We start from the raw sequence: 16,927 nt of genomic DNA, 5'->3' as shown, positions 1-16,927 counted from the left end.
ATACCACCTCTGGCTGGTCCCAGAGTGGGGTGGGAATGGAGATTTTGCAGTATCCTTCCCCTGCCACACCCACCAAGCCACGCCCACAGAACAGGTAGTAAAAAAAATTGAATTCCACCACTGGTTTTTCTAAATGAGTAATGTAACCCTACACAAAGAGGTTCATCTCTCCAGTCCTTCATGAATTTTCCCCACCTACTTAATTTACACAAACCAGTTTTCCTTTATTTTCACTTTGGCCAGATCATTTACTATCACAGGTATGGATGAAAACAAGTGTTTTCTGGGTCTTTTTAGTGCTGCATTTTACCTTCAAGCATATAGAATAGTTACAAATTTTGTATAGCTATCATTTTGAGGAGGGGAAATTGCCTCATTTTCTTAAAAATTTTTAAGCCTTAAATATAAAGCTTGAAACATTTGAACGTTGTTTTTAAGGTAGGAAATGATAAATCAGTAAAACAGTATTTTGAATTTTGGTTTTACCCCTCAGGTTATAGTATTCCAGTAAAAAAGGATTCTGAAGATGATAAAACAGATGAAGAGAGGGAAGGGACATATTCAGAAGACGAGATGTTTGCTCAGAGAGGTCTCCGTCGAACACAAAGTATGAAATCGGTAAAAACAATAAAAGGACGCAAAGAGGCAAGTATATCTGTTCTTGGCAGTATGAAATGCTATAAATAAAGAAGTGGAAATCATTAATGTATTTTTCAGACTATAAGACAAACTTTTTTGTCTCCCAAAAGGGGGTGAAAATATCTGTGCATCTTATAGACCAAATATTGCTGAAGCCCCGCCCACCTGCCGGCCTTTTTTTGGCCCGTTTTTGAGGCTTTTTTTGGCCCGTTTTTTCAGAAATTTTGAGTAGTTTGGAGAACCAGCAAATACCACCTCTGGCTGGCCCCAGAGTGGGGTGGGAATGGAGATTTTGCAGTATCCTTCCCCTGCCATGCCTACCAAGCTATGCCCACAGAACCGGTAGTAAAAAAAATTGAATTCCACCACTGCCGCCCACCCATAAGACCAACTGCAAGGATACTGCAACTGCCCCCACCTGCCTTTCTTTACTTCCATTCTGCCCCACTGCATCCCAGAGAGCTTGGGGCTCCTTCCCACTCCATCACATTTTGCTTTCCTTACCTCTTCCAAATATTGTCTTTCTGAAAGCGGGTCCCACTGATGCAACGCACAGCCTTCCTACAGAGGCTGCCTTGTGACATTCTGGAGGGGAGTGACATTCTACCGGTAGCTATCTTTCAAAGGGTGCAGTTTTCCAAATCACACTTTGGGAAACTTGGCCCTTCTGATAGATTGTGAGAATGGTGCCTGTTTCCAGAATGGTACAACGCGGTCTATGTAGGAAGGCCACTTGTCACATTGGCTAGGTGCTCTTTTGGGAGAGGCAATGTTTGGAAGAGGTAAGTGGAAGATAGATGGAGGACGGGAGGAGGCCCAAGTCTATGGGATCTGGTGAGGAGATAAGCTGTACAGGGGGTGCCTCGGGGTAGTGGGAGGTCCTGGTACAAGCAACATGTGAGATGGAGATGGTGTAGTGTCAGAAGTGGTATTCAGCCAATTCTGACCGATTCTGCAGAACCGGTAGTGGAAATTTTGAGTAGTTCAGAGAACTGGCAAATACCACCTCTGGCTGGCCCCGCCCCCAATTCACTGCCTCCTGAGGCTCAGCTGATCGAGTCTCAGTTGATCAGCTGGGTCTTCTTTTGTTGTCCTGCACAGGAGAATGGAGCTGGAAAGCAGGTTAGTGGGGTAGGGAATGGGGATTTTGCAGTATCTTTCCCCTGGAGTGGGGTGAGAATGGACATTTTGCAGTATCCTTCCCCTGCCACGCCCACCAAGCCACGCCCACAGAACCAGTAGTAAAAAAAATTGAATCCCATCACTGTGTAGTATGATTACTTGTGTATCCCCTTATAATATCTGTGCCTATGGTATTAGTCATTTTGGTGAACTGCGTGCAGATGTGAAATGGATTGCATTCTGTTACAGGTTGCTATTTGTCTTTACTCATATCCTCATGCTGGATGCCATTTCCTCCCCTACCCATCAGGAAATAGCAACCAACATCAGATTTTTTTGTATTAGAAATTGTGTTTTGGATATCTTGAAATCTTTTACAACATTCTTTATTTGTTCCAGGTGCGATACGGCTCACTAAAATACAAAGTGAAGAGAAGGCCTCAAGTATACTTCTAATCTACACAGTTCAGCTAAAAGCAAACATCTGTGCTAATCGTTTTCTGAAGGCCTGCTGTTTGCGCTCTTCCCATTCTCTGAGAAACAGCTGGCATCTATGGATTCCTGTTCTCAGCACAGAGCTTTATTTCAGTCACACAAGAGAAAGGAAAAGACCACCTGGATGCATATTATGCTTTGGTTTCACAACTACCAAAAATTAAATTATATTTTGTTTCTTTTGAGAGAGGAACATATTTAGCCAATTTTTACTAAATGAAACTTTTGTGAATCTGAATAGCTCTTTAGATTTCTGGGCTTCATGAATGAAATAATTTCATGACAGGTTCTTAATTGTGGCTTCAATAGCTGAGTGTTTTAAATGTTAGCTGATGTCCAGCGCTTAATAACAATGACACATCTGTAGAATTTCTGTACTATATTGGGCATCTTGTGGTTGAAGACATTGTATTTTTAAATTCCTGCAGTTGTCCAAGTCGAGAGCATGAAAAAATGGAAGAACACGGGGATATTTTGGAAATAATCCTCTGAATGGTTTGGATCCAAAGAGCCGTTTTAAGGTCATGGAAATGGGTTGCACCACCTCACCTCATAAAACCAGCCATTTTCATTTCATTTAGAAATTCCTCTCAATGCCCTGTGGCATGAAGACACTGTTGGGTTTGTTTGCTTCTATGCGGCTATTGTATTGTTTGCTGTAATGGTTTGAGTTAGCCTGTGCATTTAGCATAGCTGATGATGAAAATCATAGTTGTCTGTTTCTGTACACTCAGCAATTTATATTCATTCCTTCCTTCCATCCATCTATCCATCCGTCCAAATAGGTTCTGCACCCGTAGGGATCTGCTGTCCAGATTTTCATGCAAAGACAGCATTCCTTGTAGATGCCAAGAATTCAAGCTTGAAACTTCTGTATGCAAAATATTGTTCTACTAATTAATATTATCTTTTTTTATCAACTGCTCCTTATGAGTGTACTGAAACAGGTTAAAGGATTTCAAAGGTATCCTTCGAAATTGAATTCAGTTTGTCTATTATATGTAAAAAGGAATAGGAATATGTTGGATAGGAAAAAAAATCAGATTCTGCAGTCAAATGTTTTATCGTGCATTGCACCAATTTAATATGAAAACTAATATCTAACCAGCACTTTTCAAAAAAAATATTTTTTTCAAAAAAAATATTTTTTGTGGGTGTTTTCAGAAATCTTACACATTTGTGTGTGTGTGTGTGTTTTTTTTTTTAAGTGTTATTTGGGTGACTTCTTTATAACAGAGCCGAAAGGTTCTTATTTGGGCTGTGCTTAAATGTGTAAGGGATAGGTGAAAACTAGAGTACTTCAGTTGTTTGATTAGTAGGCTAGGAAAAACCCTACTCTGTACAGATGACATTGACTGCTTACTTCATCCTTTTCTCACAGCAAAATCTGGAATTCTTTTAAAGACATGCATGTATTTAAAGGTCTGATTTTGAAGTGGTAGTTTGGAAAACATGGCTCTTTGCTAGTTTCTTGAAAAATGACTTGCCTTTGCTGGTCAAGAAAGTCTTCCTATCTTTTAGGATAACATGCTTTAGTATTGCATCTGGATGTAAAAAATAATGTCAAGTGCTTTTTAAATAGTATTTAACAATTAATGAAATGAAGTTGAGAGTTTTTGGCTTATCATAGCTATAAATCCTAGCAACATTTTAAAAAGAATACTTGAAAAAAAATGGATTTTTTTTCACCTGAAACTAAGCTTTAAGCAAAGATAAGTAAATCCCAAGGGAAGATGAAGTTTTTGGCTTAAGAAGAAACTTGCAAAAAAATAATAATATTCAGGCAAAATATATACTGTTCTCTGGAGAAGAGCTAACAATTCAGTGTGCAGTCCTGGAGGTTTATCCAATATAAGAAAGTAAATTATAGTTTCTATATTATTTTGGGCATCTGAAATAGATTCTGTCTTAAAAGGAGAGCCTGCTTTTACATTTCATTGTATTTATTAGTGTTATGTTGAGTACAGAAAGAATAGAATGTGATTAAAAGGCATACAGTATGTCCTAGCATTTACCTTTCACAGGTTTTCCCTTACTGTGTCTAGACCTTTGATTGGTAAACTTTGTATTAGATAAGAAAGAGAACATTCATCTTAATTTCATGTTTCCTTTAAGGACATTTGTCACTTTATATAGAAAATCTCACAGTACTAAGTCAGATCAATAGTCCTCTTGCCTCTTCCACCAGATCAGACCAGATCTAAACACTTTTTAATTTGGAATGTTAGGCTTTAAATAAAATATCAAGGTCTTATCAAATAAATTTGATTTGGCAGTGAAAAAGATAGGTTATCCATGTTATTGTAGAAGATACTTCAGAAGCTTCAGGGAATAAAGTTTCCTCTCTAGAAGCCAGAGAGGCATGGCTGGTGATACTGTCAGGGCTATGTTTTGTGAGCATTTTGCATTTCCTTGTGAAGTGTTAAAAGCTGAAAATTTGTTACTCCATCCATTTTTTAAATAATCCTGTTTCTGTGGCTGTGGGTGAGTTTTAAATGGTGCAGTAGTTTCTTTAAATTTCAGTCTTAAATGACAAGGTAAAGTAAGATAATTATTCACTCCTTAAACATCCTTCCCTTAGGAACTGAAAATGGAGCAGAGAATGCCACGTGTGGCCTGCAGATTGCCCACCTTTCACACATCTGGTGTTGCCAGAGTAGTAGGTACTTATGTTTCTGTCTCTAGTGCTGAGAAGTTCTAGCCTGCATAGTCAATATTCAGGGATAATAAGCATTGCAACCTCAAACATCTGGACTTCACTTAGGACTCACTTTTGTGCTCCCCCCCCCAAAAAAAGTAATGTATAAAGTAGAAACCTTTTTAATATGGGTGTACCTTAAGGAAATATTTTGCTCTACAAATTCCCACAGCATAGGCCAGTGATGGTGAACCTTTTCGGCACTGAGTGCCCAAACCGGAACGTGCATGCTGCAACCCTGGAAACTTGAAGACCAGCTGGCCGGGGCGCATGCGCACGCCAGCCAGCTGGTCTTTGCGTGTGCTGGAGCACCAGAAACCTGAAGAGCAGCTGGCGACGGCGTGCGTGCCCACAGAGAGGGCTCTGTGTGCCACTTCTGGCATGAGTGCCATAGGTTCACCATCACAGGCATAGGCATTAAGGCATCAAACAACTTAGGACTTGTTCCCATGAAACTAAAGTAGTATATTCAAAATAGGTATATTTCAGTGAGCTAAATACCATCCAACCTATTTTTAGCTTCATGGCAAGATAAATTCTAAAATATAATGTAATTGTTATACCATACTGATTTACCTGCTTTAACCAAGATACAGGGCTTCACTAGGTCAATGTATTAGCAAGTATTATGCAAAAAATATACAAAGGGAACAATGGACTTGCTATTTAGTAATTTTTAACAAATGCAATTTCAATATTTGGATTCATAATTGTAAAGGCTAGAGCTAACTTTTCTATCTGTAATAATTGACTGTAAACTTGTTTATGTATTTGTAGTACAAAGATAGGTCTTTTTCTAAAATTTTGTACTGATACTACTGTATCTTCATAACTGCTATTTTTGAAGATGCGAACAAAGGCTTATATTTTAAAAATGTTACTTAATAAAATGAGTATTTTCCAGTGGGTTTGTCTTGTCTCATTTCTATGTAATGCAAACTAATAGTGGTAAATAAACTAATAGCATGTAATCACATTAAGAATAATGACAAATTGGAATCTTGCAGTTTGAATCCCACATGCTTATCTGGGAATAATTTTTACTGAAGACCAAAGAACTTCTAAAGAAAAGTACAGATAGTCCTTGACTTAAGATCATTTAATTAGTTTTCAAAGTTACAATGGTCTCAGAAAAAGTTATGTATGACTTGTCCTCACACTTATGACCATCATACCACTGGCTTGAATTTATGACCAGTTGCAGCAGCCTGCGATCACAATTGCAATCTTCCCAGCCAGTGTTTGATTTAAAAAAAAAAAAGTGAACTGGAGAAGTTGTAATTGCTTAATGCTCACCCGAGTCACTTAGCAACTTCAATAAAAATAGTCATAAAATTGGGGCTGGTGATGTGACGACTGCTTTATGACTGCACTGACTTAAAAATAGAAATTCTTCCAAGTGTGGTAATAAGTCAAGGATTACTATGTACATAATATTACCTTGCAATTGCATTATTTGCTTTTGTAAATCACTTTTTAAGGTACCACAACCCTTGTTTTATTTTAGCCCTTTCTGCCCTTAAATGGTTTGTCCTATTTCTTTTTGTAAGTTTAGAATTCGTTTTGCCTTTTTTGTACTGTTTATAACAGAATTTTGTAGTTAGTAACAGATAAATTGGTTTCTACCAAGTCAGTTCCATTCAGGTCTTATGTAGTACATTTGTAGCTTATCCTTCCTCCAATGAATTTGAGCTAGCATCAATGGGGATTAAGAATTTTGGTTTGTTTCTTTTCTCTTGATTTCTATTAGCTGAAATCATTTCAATTCTCAGCTTGGGTCTTGGCTTATAGAAGGCTGCTCATTAATGCTACAAAGGTCATTCTAAAAAGTGCATTTTAAATATAACATTCAAGCGTCATGATCTGAGAGGAAATAATTTCTTGTGTGTTACCTTGCAAATACGTCCAACCTTTCAGAAGGTTTGGTTGCAGAAAATAGGATTTTTTTTTTTCAAAAACTGGACAAATCTCTACAATCAACTTTCTGTGTTCAGTACCTGCTTTCTGGGGCAACCCCCAAGCCATGGACTGGCACCAGGCTGTGGCATGCCAGAAATTGGGCCGTGGGATGCAGGCAGAATTAAAAATCACGCCCCCTCTGGTCCATGGAAAAACCTTTCAACGGAACCGGTCCCTCGTGCCCAAAAGGTTGGGGGCCACTGCTCTAAAATACTGCACAGCTCTGAAATCACCTTGACTGGAATAGGAGCTTCTGATCAAGAAAGAAGAAATCTAATGTGTCTGTTATCTTGTTAAACCAGGTGAAAGACTAGGGCAACATGACATGTTGCAATATATAATCCAACATTTATTGTGTCAACTCGCAAAACATCCCTGACCTGCTCTTGAGTTGCCAGAAGCAAGAGGGGGATGGGAAACCGATGAAATGGCACGGCAGCCAAAGACAGATTCACATTCCAACCTTCCAACCGTATCTCTCTCAAGGTTGTATCCTAGGGTTACCCACAGTGGCCGGAGGGGAGTGGTCTCTACAACCCACAAAATTGCTCTGTTGGCTAATGTAATTAATGACACACCCTGGGTGGGTGGGGGGAAACAGGATCATGATTGGGGTGTAAATTACGTAGGGTCAGAGCTGGCTTCACTTGGGAACGTGCCGACATGAAGCTCCTAATAAATAACTGGATTTCTTTTGAAGCTTGACTTAGGGCATCCGTTGGAACCCTGACATATTGAATTATAAATTATAATTCTTCAGTCTTTTATTGTGCTGATTAGGCATAATGGGAAAGAGAATTCCATTTTCAGAATGTCACACATGCCTCTCCAGTCATAATTCAGGACTCTTGCATATTTATAGTGGAATTAAAATGGGACCTGTTTGGTGGTGTGGATAAGGCATTGGGCTAGAAACTGGGAGACAATGAATTCTAGTCTAGTCTAGCCTTGGGCACAAAGTTAGCTGGGTAACCTTGGGCCAGTCATTTTCTGTCTGTCCTAGGAAGGAAGAATAGCAAACCAGTTCTGAGACACTTTGCCAAGAAAATTGCAGGCCTTGTACAGCCAGCCTCTGAGAATCCGACACAACTGAATGGAAGAAAAAAAAAATAGTGGTACTGGATTATTGATACACGATAGTGATCATTACACTTTCCAGTGTGTCAAAGTCTGATTTCCAAGGTAATGGTATATGTATAAAGCCAGTTATGCATTTTCCAGTGTGCTGTTTTAAATTTTTAGATATTTTTTTTATGTTTAAAAGCAATACCAAACTAAAAGGATATGACTTGATATGAAAATAATATTCTGGTTAATTTTTCTACTGATGTTCCCATATGGCATGTCTTTTCAAGCTTTATTGTTTATTGCAGCTATCCTAAATACTTGTAAATATTGTGCTGGTAAATGATTAAACATTTAATGATCTACCAAAGAATAATCGCAACACCCTCCAGGCCTCACTGATGTTACTGGCCACCAAAGAGCTCAGTGGCTCAGTTCTGCTCTCACTCGAGAGAGGATTTAAATTTCCCTATGTGGGACAAACACAGAGGAAATGAAAAAATGATTAAATCCTACATATCTCTAGTTCAAATACATAAAGCCTATTCTTACTAGTGTGTATTAGAAATGCTGACATGGGAAACATGGGTGAGTAAAATAGGGGTTAGCCCTTTCCATCTACCCACCCCATGTACTAGATCAGGGGTCTCCAACCTTGGCAACTTTAAGACTTGTGAACTTCAACTCCCAGTTAAAGTGAACTCATGGACTTCAACTCTGGGAGTTGAAGTCCACGAGTCTTAAAAGTTGCCAAGGTTGGAGACCCCTGCTTCAGAGATATGCCTGGTCCTGAACCTACTTCTTGTAGTTTCCATCCTTATAAGTCTTCCTAAGCTTCTCCGTTATAAAGCTTATTAGACCTTGAATTATGGAAGTGATGCTATAAAACAGGGGTCTCCAACCTTGGCAACTTTAAGCCTGGTGGACTTCAACTCCCAGAATTCCCCAGCCAGCCAGCTGGAGAATTCTGGGAGTTGAAGTCCAGCAGGCTTAAAGTTGCCAAGGTTGGAGATCTCTGCTTTAAAACATCCCCTCAAGAGCAGCTGTCGGCAACAAGAGAGCTCTTCATTACACACCCAAGAAAAAAACAACAACGATAAGGTTGAAATTACTATCTGGCTCATTCAGCTTGATCCCCCTCACTATTTTACCCACAAATCCCTACATATCTCTTTAATGCAGGGGTCTCCAACCTTGGCCACTTTATGACTTGCGGACTTCAACTCCCAGCATGCGCTGGCTGAGGAATTCTGGGAGTTGAAGTCCACAAGTCTTCAAGTTGCCCAGGTTGGAGACCCCTGTACTAGATCCATCTCTGGCATAGATTCGAAGGTTGGGGGAGTTGCTGTAATCCATTACAGTCCGTTGGGACTCCCATCTTCCTCTCAAAGCTGCTTGAGGGGGAATAATAGAATAGAATAGGAAATAGACTAGACTAGAGTAGAATAGGAGAATAAGAATTAGAATAGAATTAGAATAATAGAATTAGATTAAGAATAAGAATAGAATTAGAATAGACTAGATTAAGAATAAGAATAGAATTAGAATACAATAGATTAAGAATATTAGAATAGAATAGAATAAAAATATAATTAGAATAGAATAAGAATTAGAATAAAGAATAAGAATAGAATAGAATAAGAATTAGAATAGAATTAGAATAGAATAGATTAAGATTAGAATAGAATAAAAATATAATTAGAATAGAATAAGAATTAGAATAGAATCGATTAAGAATATTAGAATAGAATAAAAAATATAATTAGAATAGAATAAGAATTAGAATAGAATTAGAATAAATAAGAATAGCATTAGAATAATTAAGAATTAGAATAGAATTAGAATAAAGAATAAGAATAGCATTAGAATAGATTTAAGAATAAGAATAGAATTAGAATAGAATAGATTAAGAATAAGAATAGAATAGAATTCTTTATTGGCCAAGTGTGATTGGACACACAAGGAATTTGTCTTTGGTGTGTATGCTCTCAGTGTACATGAAGAAAAAATATATATTCGTCAAGAATCATAAGATACAACACTTGGTGATAGTCATGAGATACTAATAAGAACTCAAAAGTCTTAAAAGTCGTAGTGAATTAGATTTACTGAAGGGGTATCTATCTAGATTAGATTGCACATTCCACTGATACTTTTTTTTTGGGCATTCCTAAACGATCACAATCGGTTAGAACACCTGAGCTGTCATTCGAAATAAGGAGCCCCCCCGCCCCCAACAACCCACTTCCCCTCACGAGGCCACGTAAGCGGGAAAACAGCCAAGCTCCACCCACCCACCCCTTCCAACCGCGCATTCTACGCAAGCGTGAAGCGGCACCCTCCGCGTGCTCATAACGCTAGCCCCGCCCCCAGGGCGACTTGGCCGTTGTTTCGCCCACCAAGCAGCCGGCAGAGGGCGCCGCGAGCGTTCTTTTTGAAGCCGCCACCTCATCCACCACCGGAAAGCAACGGCAGAGGAGAGGAGAGGAGAGGAGAGGAGAAGCGAGCTCAGCGCTCCCCAGAGCCCGCCCGTGACGGGGATGCAGCGTGGTGACCCGACGGAGCCATGGATCTGGATGAGGCTTTTGGGTTGGTGGGGGAGTTCGGGCCCCAGCAGAAGAAGCTCGCCGCCTTCCTGGTGCTGCTACAGGTGGGCTTGGGGACTGAGGGGGGGCCCCTCCCAGTTACCCTGCTGTCCTCCTCGGTCCCATCCCCTCCTTTCCCATTCGCCGAGCGCATAATGGAGGGGAGGAGTTGCGTAGCTGCTGTCGTCAAGGCAACGGCAGCGCCCGCCCTCCTACGGTGGCCTGCGTGGCAGGAAACGCGCGCGCCTCCTTTGTCCCAAGACGGCTGGAGGCGAAGCGGGTGGGCTTCGTTTCCTCTCGTTCGGGGGGAGCGATTAGCTCCTCTTCGGACTTGGGAGTCGTAAAAAAAAACACGGGTCTACAGCTTTCCTGGATGGCCGTTTTTTCCTGACGTAATTCAGACGGGGAGAGAGAAAGAATACTATTGTAGAGCAGGGGTCTCCAACTTTGGCAACTTGAAGCCTGGTGGACTTCAACTCCCAGAATTCCCCAACCAGCTTTGCTTTAAGCTTTGCAGGCTAGGGAATTCTGGGAGTTGAAGTCCACCAGGCTTAAAGTTGCCAAGGGGTCACCAACCTTTCAGACCTCAGGGACCACTAAATTCATAATTTTAAATCCTGTGGACCACTAATATGATTTTTTTTTAAAGATAAATAGGATTTAGTGCAATATAAAAAAATGCAAATAATTTTTCTGCGGACCACCAAAATTTTCTTGTGGACCACCAGTGGTCTGTGGACCACTGGTTAGAGACCCCTGCTGTAGAGCATCTCTTGGAAAGGGTGTGCGGGAGTAGAAATTGTTTATCCTACCTTTAGGTGGATTAGAAGCTGCCTCACTCGATTTACATTACAAGATGAAGCACCCTCCTTAGTTTAGTTTAGTGTAGTTTAGTTTATTTGATTGTCATTGCACCTCGTACAGTGAAATTAAATGCCAGCTTCAGTGTACCATTTTAATTATAAAAATAAAACACAAACACACATCCTTCACCTTCTATACAATTGAATTGAAAATTCTTGTGCTTGCTTGGTGGTTGTAAATGGTTTCTTACATGTTTTTATTGCTGCTGTGAGCTACCCAGAATTAGAGTATATTAAGATGAGGGGTCAGATGGGTTTCACAAATTTAGCACTGCACTGGCAGAGAATTTGCCAAGTGGAAAATAGGAATGACTAACTTCCGAATCTCCAAACACTATTGAGTTATAAGAGTACCTGTTACAGCTCTGAATATTTAATGGCCACTGTCTTTTTCCCCCCAGTGCTGTCTTGGGTTGTGCATATATTTACTTAAAATATATTTCAACCTATTTGTGCTATATAAATTTTACAGGAATATTTATGTGTTGGAAAGTATTCTCCACTGAACATACATGGTACAACAAAGAAGGTGAAAGAGACAAACTTAATTTGTCAATCTATATATGAATGGTAAAAGTGACACATAAGAATGTGCTTTTCTTTTATACAGTATATTTATCAGACTGTCTATTAATCCAACTACAGGGTATTAGAACTTTTCTCCAGCTGTATTGGATTGTTTTTCAGAATTCCTTGTCAATGTTGCTTTATTGGCTGACAATTCAGAGAGCTGTAGAATACTGGGAGAAAATTGAAGTTTCCAGAAGATTCATTAGTGAGTTGAACTACAAGTGAGGAGAACTACAAATTCAAGCCCACTCATCCAATTTCTCAGCATAGTTTAGACCACAAGATACCGGTAGTTGCAGTGAGGATACAATAAAAGGAAATGCTTGTGCAAGCCCTCTTTAACCTTAGAGAAAAGACATATGGATTTAATAAAAGTTTATTTTGCTTGTATAGATATATCACGGGAGAAATATGGAATCAGGTTGTTGAAAATGGAGTGTTCATCTACTATTGATTCGGTTATTGGGCTCATGGTACCTTCTCTATCAGTCTCTCTGTTCTGGAGATGAATTTGGTAACCTATTTACCATAAAAGGCTCTATGGTTATTTGTTGTTTTTTTAAAGTTGAACAAAGACTAGTTACCTCAAAGTCAAGTTACATTTTGGGACCCTAAATTCTTTCTTGAAGTCATTTAGTTTTATAGGACGTTCTGCCTATCCAGGCTTTTAGTTTGCCTATTTCTTTTGCCTTGAGAAAGCAATTTTCAGTGACTTAAGGGAGTCGCATGAAGAGGCCTAACTAAAGACAGGGGAGTGTTGCGTGCAGGTTGTGGCTTGCTCACTTTCTGCTTTATATCCTCCATCCTGTCCCACCAGATTTAGCCAAATTAAATCTAAGCCTGTTATCAGAAATGTGTTTCATTAATGTCTCATTGCAAATAGGGCTCATATAATTATAAATAAAATTAACACTATAATATGCAACTATGACCATCAAAGGAAAGGAAAGGAAGCAACTGAAAGGAAACTTTGGTGTGAGTTCTATGTCATTTTTATAATGGCTTTCATTACTTAAAATCCTAAGGATTTGTTTTAAAAATAAATGTTAAAAAGTCATATTGCTTCTATGCTTATTCTTGCTTGACTAATTTTACATGCAGACTGCCACACTATAAGGCTGCACCCCCTTTTCTATCCCCGACATCACTAATTTTCAAACTTTCAAACCTGTAAAATGATTAATTCCTACAACTAATAATAATAGATAAAACTTTCAATAGGTTTGACAGATGGTTAGAGCCATTTTTTAAAACTCCCTCGAGTCTTTCCTCCTGCAGATTTTCCTTTCTTTCCTCTTTCCTTCTGCAGATAAACAGAAGTGACTTTTGGAAATGTGTTAAGTCTAATCAGCCTTTTAAAACCATTGCTAATTGGCTGTTGCTAATGCCACTGTGTGTATTTCATGATCTAGAGCAGTGATGGTGAACCTATGGCACGCGTGCCAGAAGTGGCACGCAGAGCCATCTCTCCGAGCATGCCAGCTGTTGCCTGTTGCTCTTCCGGGTTCCAGTGTGCACATGCGCGCTGGGCAGCTAGTCTCCATGCGCACATGCATGCCAGAAGACCAGGTGACAGGTACGCATGCACCCTCCGGAAACTGTAAGCTCAGTTGCTCTTCCAGTTTCCGGCGCTCCCACGCATGCACACCAGGGAGCTGCTCTTCTAGTTTTTGGCACTCCCAGGCATGTGAGCCAGGGACACGCTCTTCCGTTTTCCAGTGCTGCTCTGCCATTTTTGGCACTCCTGCACGTGCATGCCAGGGAGCTGCTCTTCTGGTTTCTGGCGCTCCTGCGCATGCACTCCGGGGAGCTGCTCTTCTGCTTTCCGGTGCCCCCCCTGCGCACGCTCGCTCATTCCCGTTTTGGCAGTCGGTGCTGAAAAGGTTTGCCAGCACTGATCTAGAGTTTGAGAAGTCCTGGCACAAAGAAGAAGATAAAGATGCAGCAGGAGCTTTTACCCTCGCTCTTTAAAAACCTATGAAACATTTCCTAATACTCAAATAGTCTCATATTAAACACGAACAAAGTTCGGTTCTTAGAAGTGCAGCTTTGCCCAGCATAGTTGGGAAGTCAGTAGTTATCTTGGGGAGGGGGGAGGAAGGGTGTTTGTTTTTGATAAGCTTGCCTGTTAAATATTTGAAATACCATCATTATGGATGAGCAAAGGGTTTGTTAAGAAGAGGTTGATTTCTTCTATCTCAAAGGATTGTGGTCCCTGTAGTGACAATGCAACTGGTTGCAGAATTTAGGTCAGTCAGAGTAGGCCCAGCAAGGCCTGCTTTCATTGAAATGATTTCACCAAGGCTTGTATTCTTCTTTGCCTCATAGAGGAGAAGCGAAATTATCACATATTTATTTAAAAGATTTACACCTACAATAAGCCCTCAAGCCCTAAAAAAAAAAGAAGGAAAAGAAACACATGGAACAAAAATGAAAAAGTGCTTCAGTCATAGAAACACAGAAAACCGACAGGAGGGGGAAAAAAACCTAATGGTCATCCGGTCTGGCCTTGAGGTTTTTTTTATTTTCTTTTTTAATTTTAATTTTGTTTTTAAATTTTTGTCGGATGATGGACGTGTGTTCATCCCAAGCATGTTTGAACTCAGTTACCGGGGTTAACCAGTTTATCATCCTCTTGACATGCCCCCAGCAAATCATCTACTGCAGTGATGGCTAACCTTTTTCTTGCTGTGTGCTGAAAGCACGCGTGACAGCATGCGTGTGTGCCGGCACCCATAATGCAATGGGTGCCCCCCATGCATGCGTGCGCACCTCCCCACTCCCAATGCACATGCGATGGCCCCATGCTTTCCCTGCCCCCCGCACATGACCCTCCCACCCCTGTTTTTGGCCTAGTAGGTCTCCCTGCAGCCTCCTGGGCCCAAAAACAAGCAATGAGGGGGCTGCACCCCCCGCCCCCTGTTTTGTGCCTAGCAGGCCTCCCTGCAGCTCCGCCCCCACCCCCCGCACATGTGTGCATGACTCCTGCGCCCCATGCATGCACATGCCCTCCCCGCACATGCGTGCACGTCTCCCACATGCCCTCTGCCCCCTGCACATCCCAAAAATCAGCTGGCCGGTGGGAGGCGTGCACGCACTCATGCATGGTTGAGCTGAGCTGAGCGATGGCTCGCGTGCCCGCAGAGAGCGCTCTGTGTGCCAGCTGTGGCACATGTGCCATAGGTTCACCATCACGGATTTACTGTATCCCAGTGCCTGGGGGAAGAACCAGCTTTTTATGACCTTCCAGAAGGCGAAAAGGGTGGGGGCTACTGAATCGCTGGGGGAAGGGTATTCAACAGGGTAGGGGCTGCTATGGGAAAAGGAGCCTTCCTAGGTCCCACCAGAAGGCAATATTTATGGAAGGGACCTTCAAGGCATGTCAGAAAAATATGGAATATAGGGGAAAGTAATGAATAAACGTGGTCAAGGCTGGGGGAACTATTTCTTTAAGCCTTGTAAAGTCAGGAAATGCCTTGTGCTTGCAACATGGCAGCGAGCCAAGGTCGCGTGATTACCATTTTTCAGGAGACAACTTGTTTATCTTTGAAGACCATTGTGAGCTTCCCTGCCAGTTTCCCAGAAGCAAAGTCAATAGGGAAGCTGGCGGGAAGGCCAGAAGTTGTTTCCATATGTCCTGCTGCTACTTTCTCTTCCAAGGGGCCCTGCTGTGGAGCACAAGATCCCAACACACACACACACACACCATGCCCATCTGGCTCAGTAGCAGTCCCCACTCCATAGCCCACCTGCCCTCAGAAGTGCCCACCTGTGGCATTCTCCCACCCACCTACAGCTAACACCTGCTGGCCTAAAACTCCAGTCATGTAAAGTCCTCTCTTAAGGACCTGTGCAGACCTGCGGTTGCAACAGCAACCAGGATTACTGTTGCTAAGCATTATGGTCATGTGACATGACACTTTATAACTGCATCTCTTGGCAACAGAGATTCCATCCCAATTGCCATCATAATCTGAGGATTACCTGTATAAGTTGTGAAAATGTTTCTTAACTAAAGTAGGTATTTAAGGATTGATAGTCCTGAGTGTATGCAAAGACTGGTACATCTCATCCTCCAGAAGGATAGTGGCATGAAATAGTGCCAGTAGTGGCACTATTGCTATCTATAACTCAATTGGAGGCTGCGATTTGTTATATGGGAGGGTTCTGGGAGAAAATTGGTTCCCGTGATTCTAGAATGTTTCTAGAGGAGTATGTTTAGTCATGCCGGCCACATGACCACGGAGACGTCTTCGGACAGCGCTGGCTCTTCGGCTTTGAAACGGAGATGAGCACCGCCCCCTAGAGTTGGGAACGACTAGCACATATGTGCGAGGGGAACCTTTACATTTACCTTATATGAATACCCATTACAAAAACATCACCTTAGCCTAGAAAAACATCAGGAAGAAACTTGATTGTCCCTCTTGATTCTCTTTTGCTATTAGTGGAAGAGGAATTCTCTCAGATTTTCAAGATTCCGATATTATTCTTTATAATAATAGAATAACAGAACAACAGAGTTGGAACTACATCTATGGATTCACAGCTGGTTGACCAAATGTACTCAGTGTGTAGTCCTCAATGAAGTTCTCAATGAAGGAGCCTGAGTGGCGTAGGAGGTTAATGCCTCCTACTAAGGCAGCATTTAACATCCAGCTGCCTGCAATTACTGCGAGTTCAATTCTCACCAGGCTCAAGGTTGACTCAGCCTTCCATCCTTTCTAAGGTGGGTAAAATGAAGACCCGGTTTGTGGGGGCAATAAGCTGACTTTGTATAATATATACAAAAGGATGAAGGTTATTGCTTAACGCATTGTAAGCCGCCCTGAGTCTCCGGAGAACGGCGGCATATAAAAATAAATAAAAATAAAAAATAAAAAAATAATAAGTTCTATCTAAATGGAGGGACGCCTGCAGTAGGGTATCCC

General features: G+C 41.1%; 2 protein-coding genes across 5 annotated transcripts in view; both read left to right on the top strand.

Moving 5' to 3' along the window:
• Positions 1-5,857, top strand: part of REEP3 (receptor accessory protein 3) — a 52,228-nt gene extending 46,371 nt beyond the window's left edge. The window contains exons 7-8 of the mRNA XM_034435734.3: positions 494-645; positions 2,161-5,857. Of these exons, the coding sequence (XP_034291625.2) occupies positions 494-645; positions 2,161-2,217 (209 nt within the window). The 3' untranslated portion in view covers positions 2,218-5,857. The remainder of the gene's footprint in view (positions 1-493; positions 646-2,160) is intronic.
• A 4,426-nt stretch (positions 5,858-10,283) lies between these two features.
• Positions 10,284-16,927, top strand: part of LOC117676329 (solute carrier family 22 member 15-like) — a 37,017-nt gene continuing 30,373 nt past the window's right edge. For 2 of the 4 annotated variants that reach the window (XM_060694950.2, XM_087871812.1), the window contains exon 1: positions 10,301-10,628. In XM_060694950.2, the coding sequence (XP_060550933.2) occupies positions 10,545-10,628 (84 nt within the window). In that variant the 5' untranslated portion in view covers positions 10,301-10,544. Of the gene's footprint in view, positions 10,629-16,927 lie in introns of all 4 variants that reach the window. The other 2 variants (XM_034435735.3, XM_034435736.3) reach the window with 2 other exon arrangements.

Source organism: Pantherophis guttatus, chromosome 6 (genome assembly GCF_059756535.1).
Source record: "Pantherophis guttatus breed Tessera chromosome 6, ASM5975653v1, whole genome shotgun sequence".
Classification (NCBI taxonomy): Eukaryota; Metazoa; Chordata; class Lepidosauria; order Squamata; family Colubridae; genus Pantherophis; species Pantherophis guttatus.
This window is presented reverse-complemented; position numbering and strand designations above follow the sequence as displayed.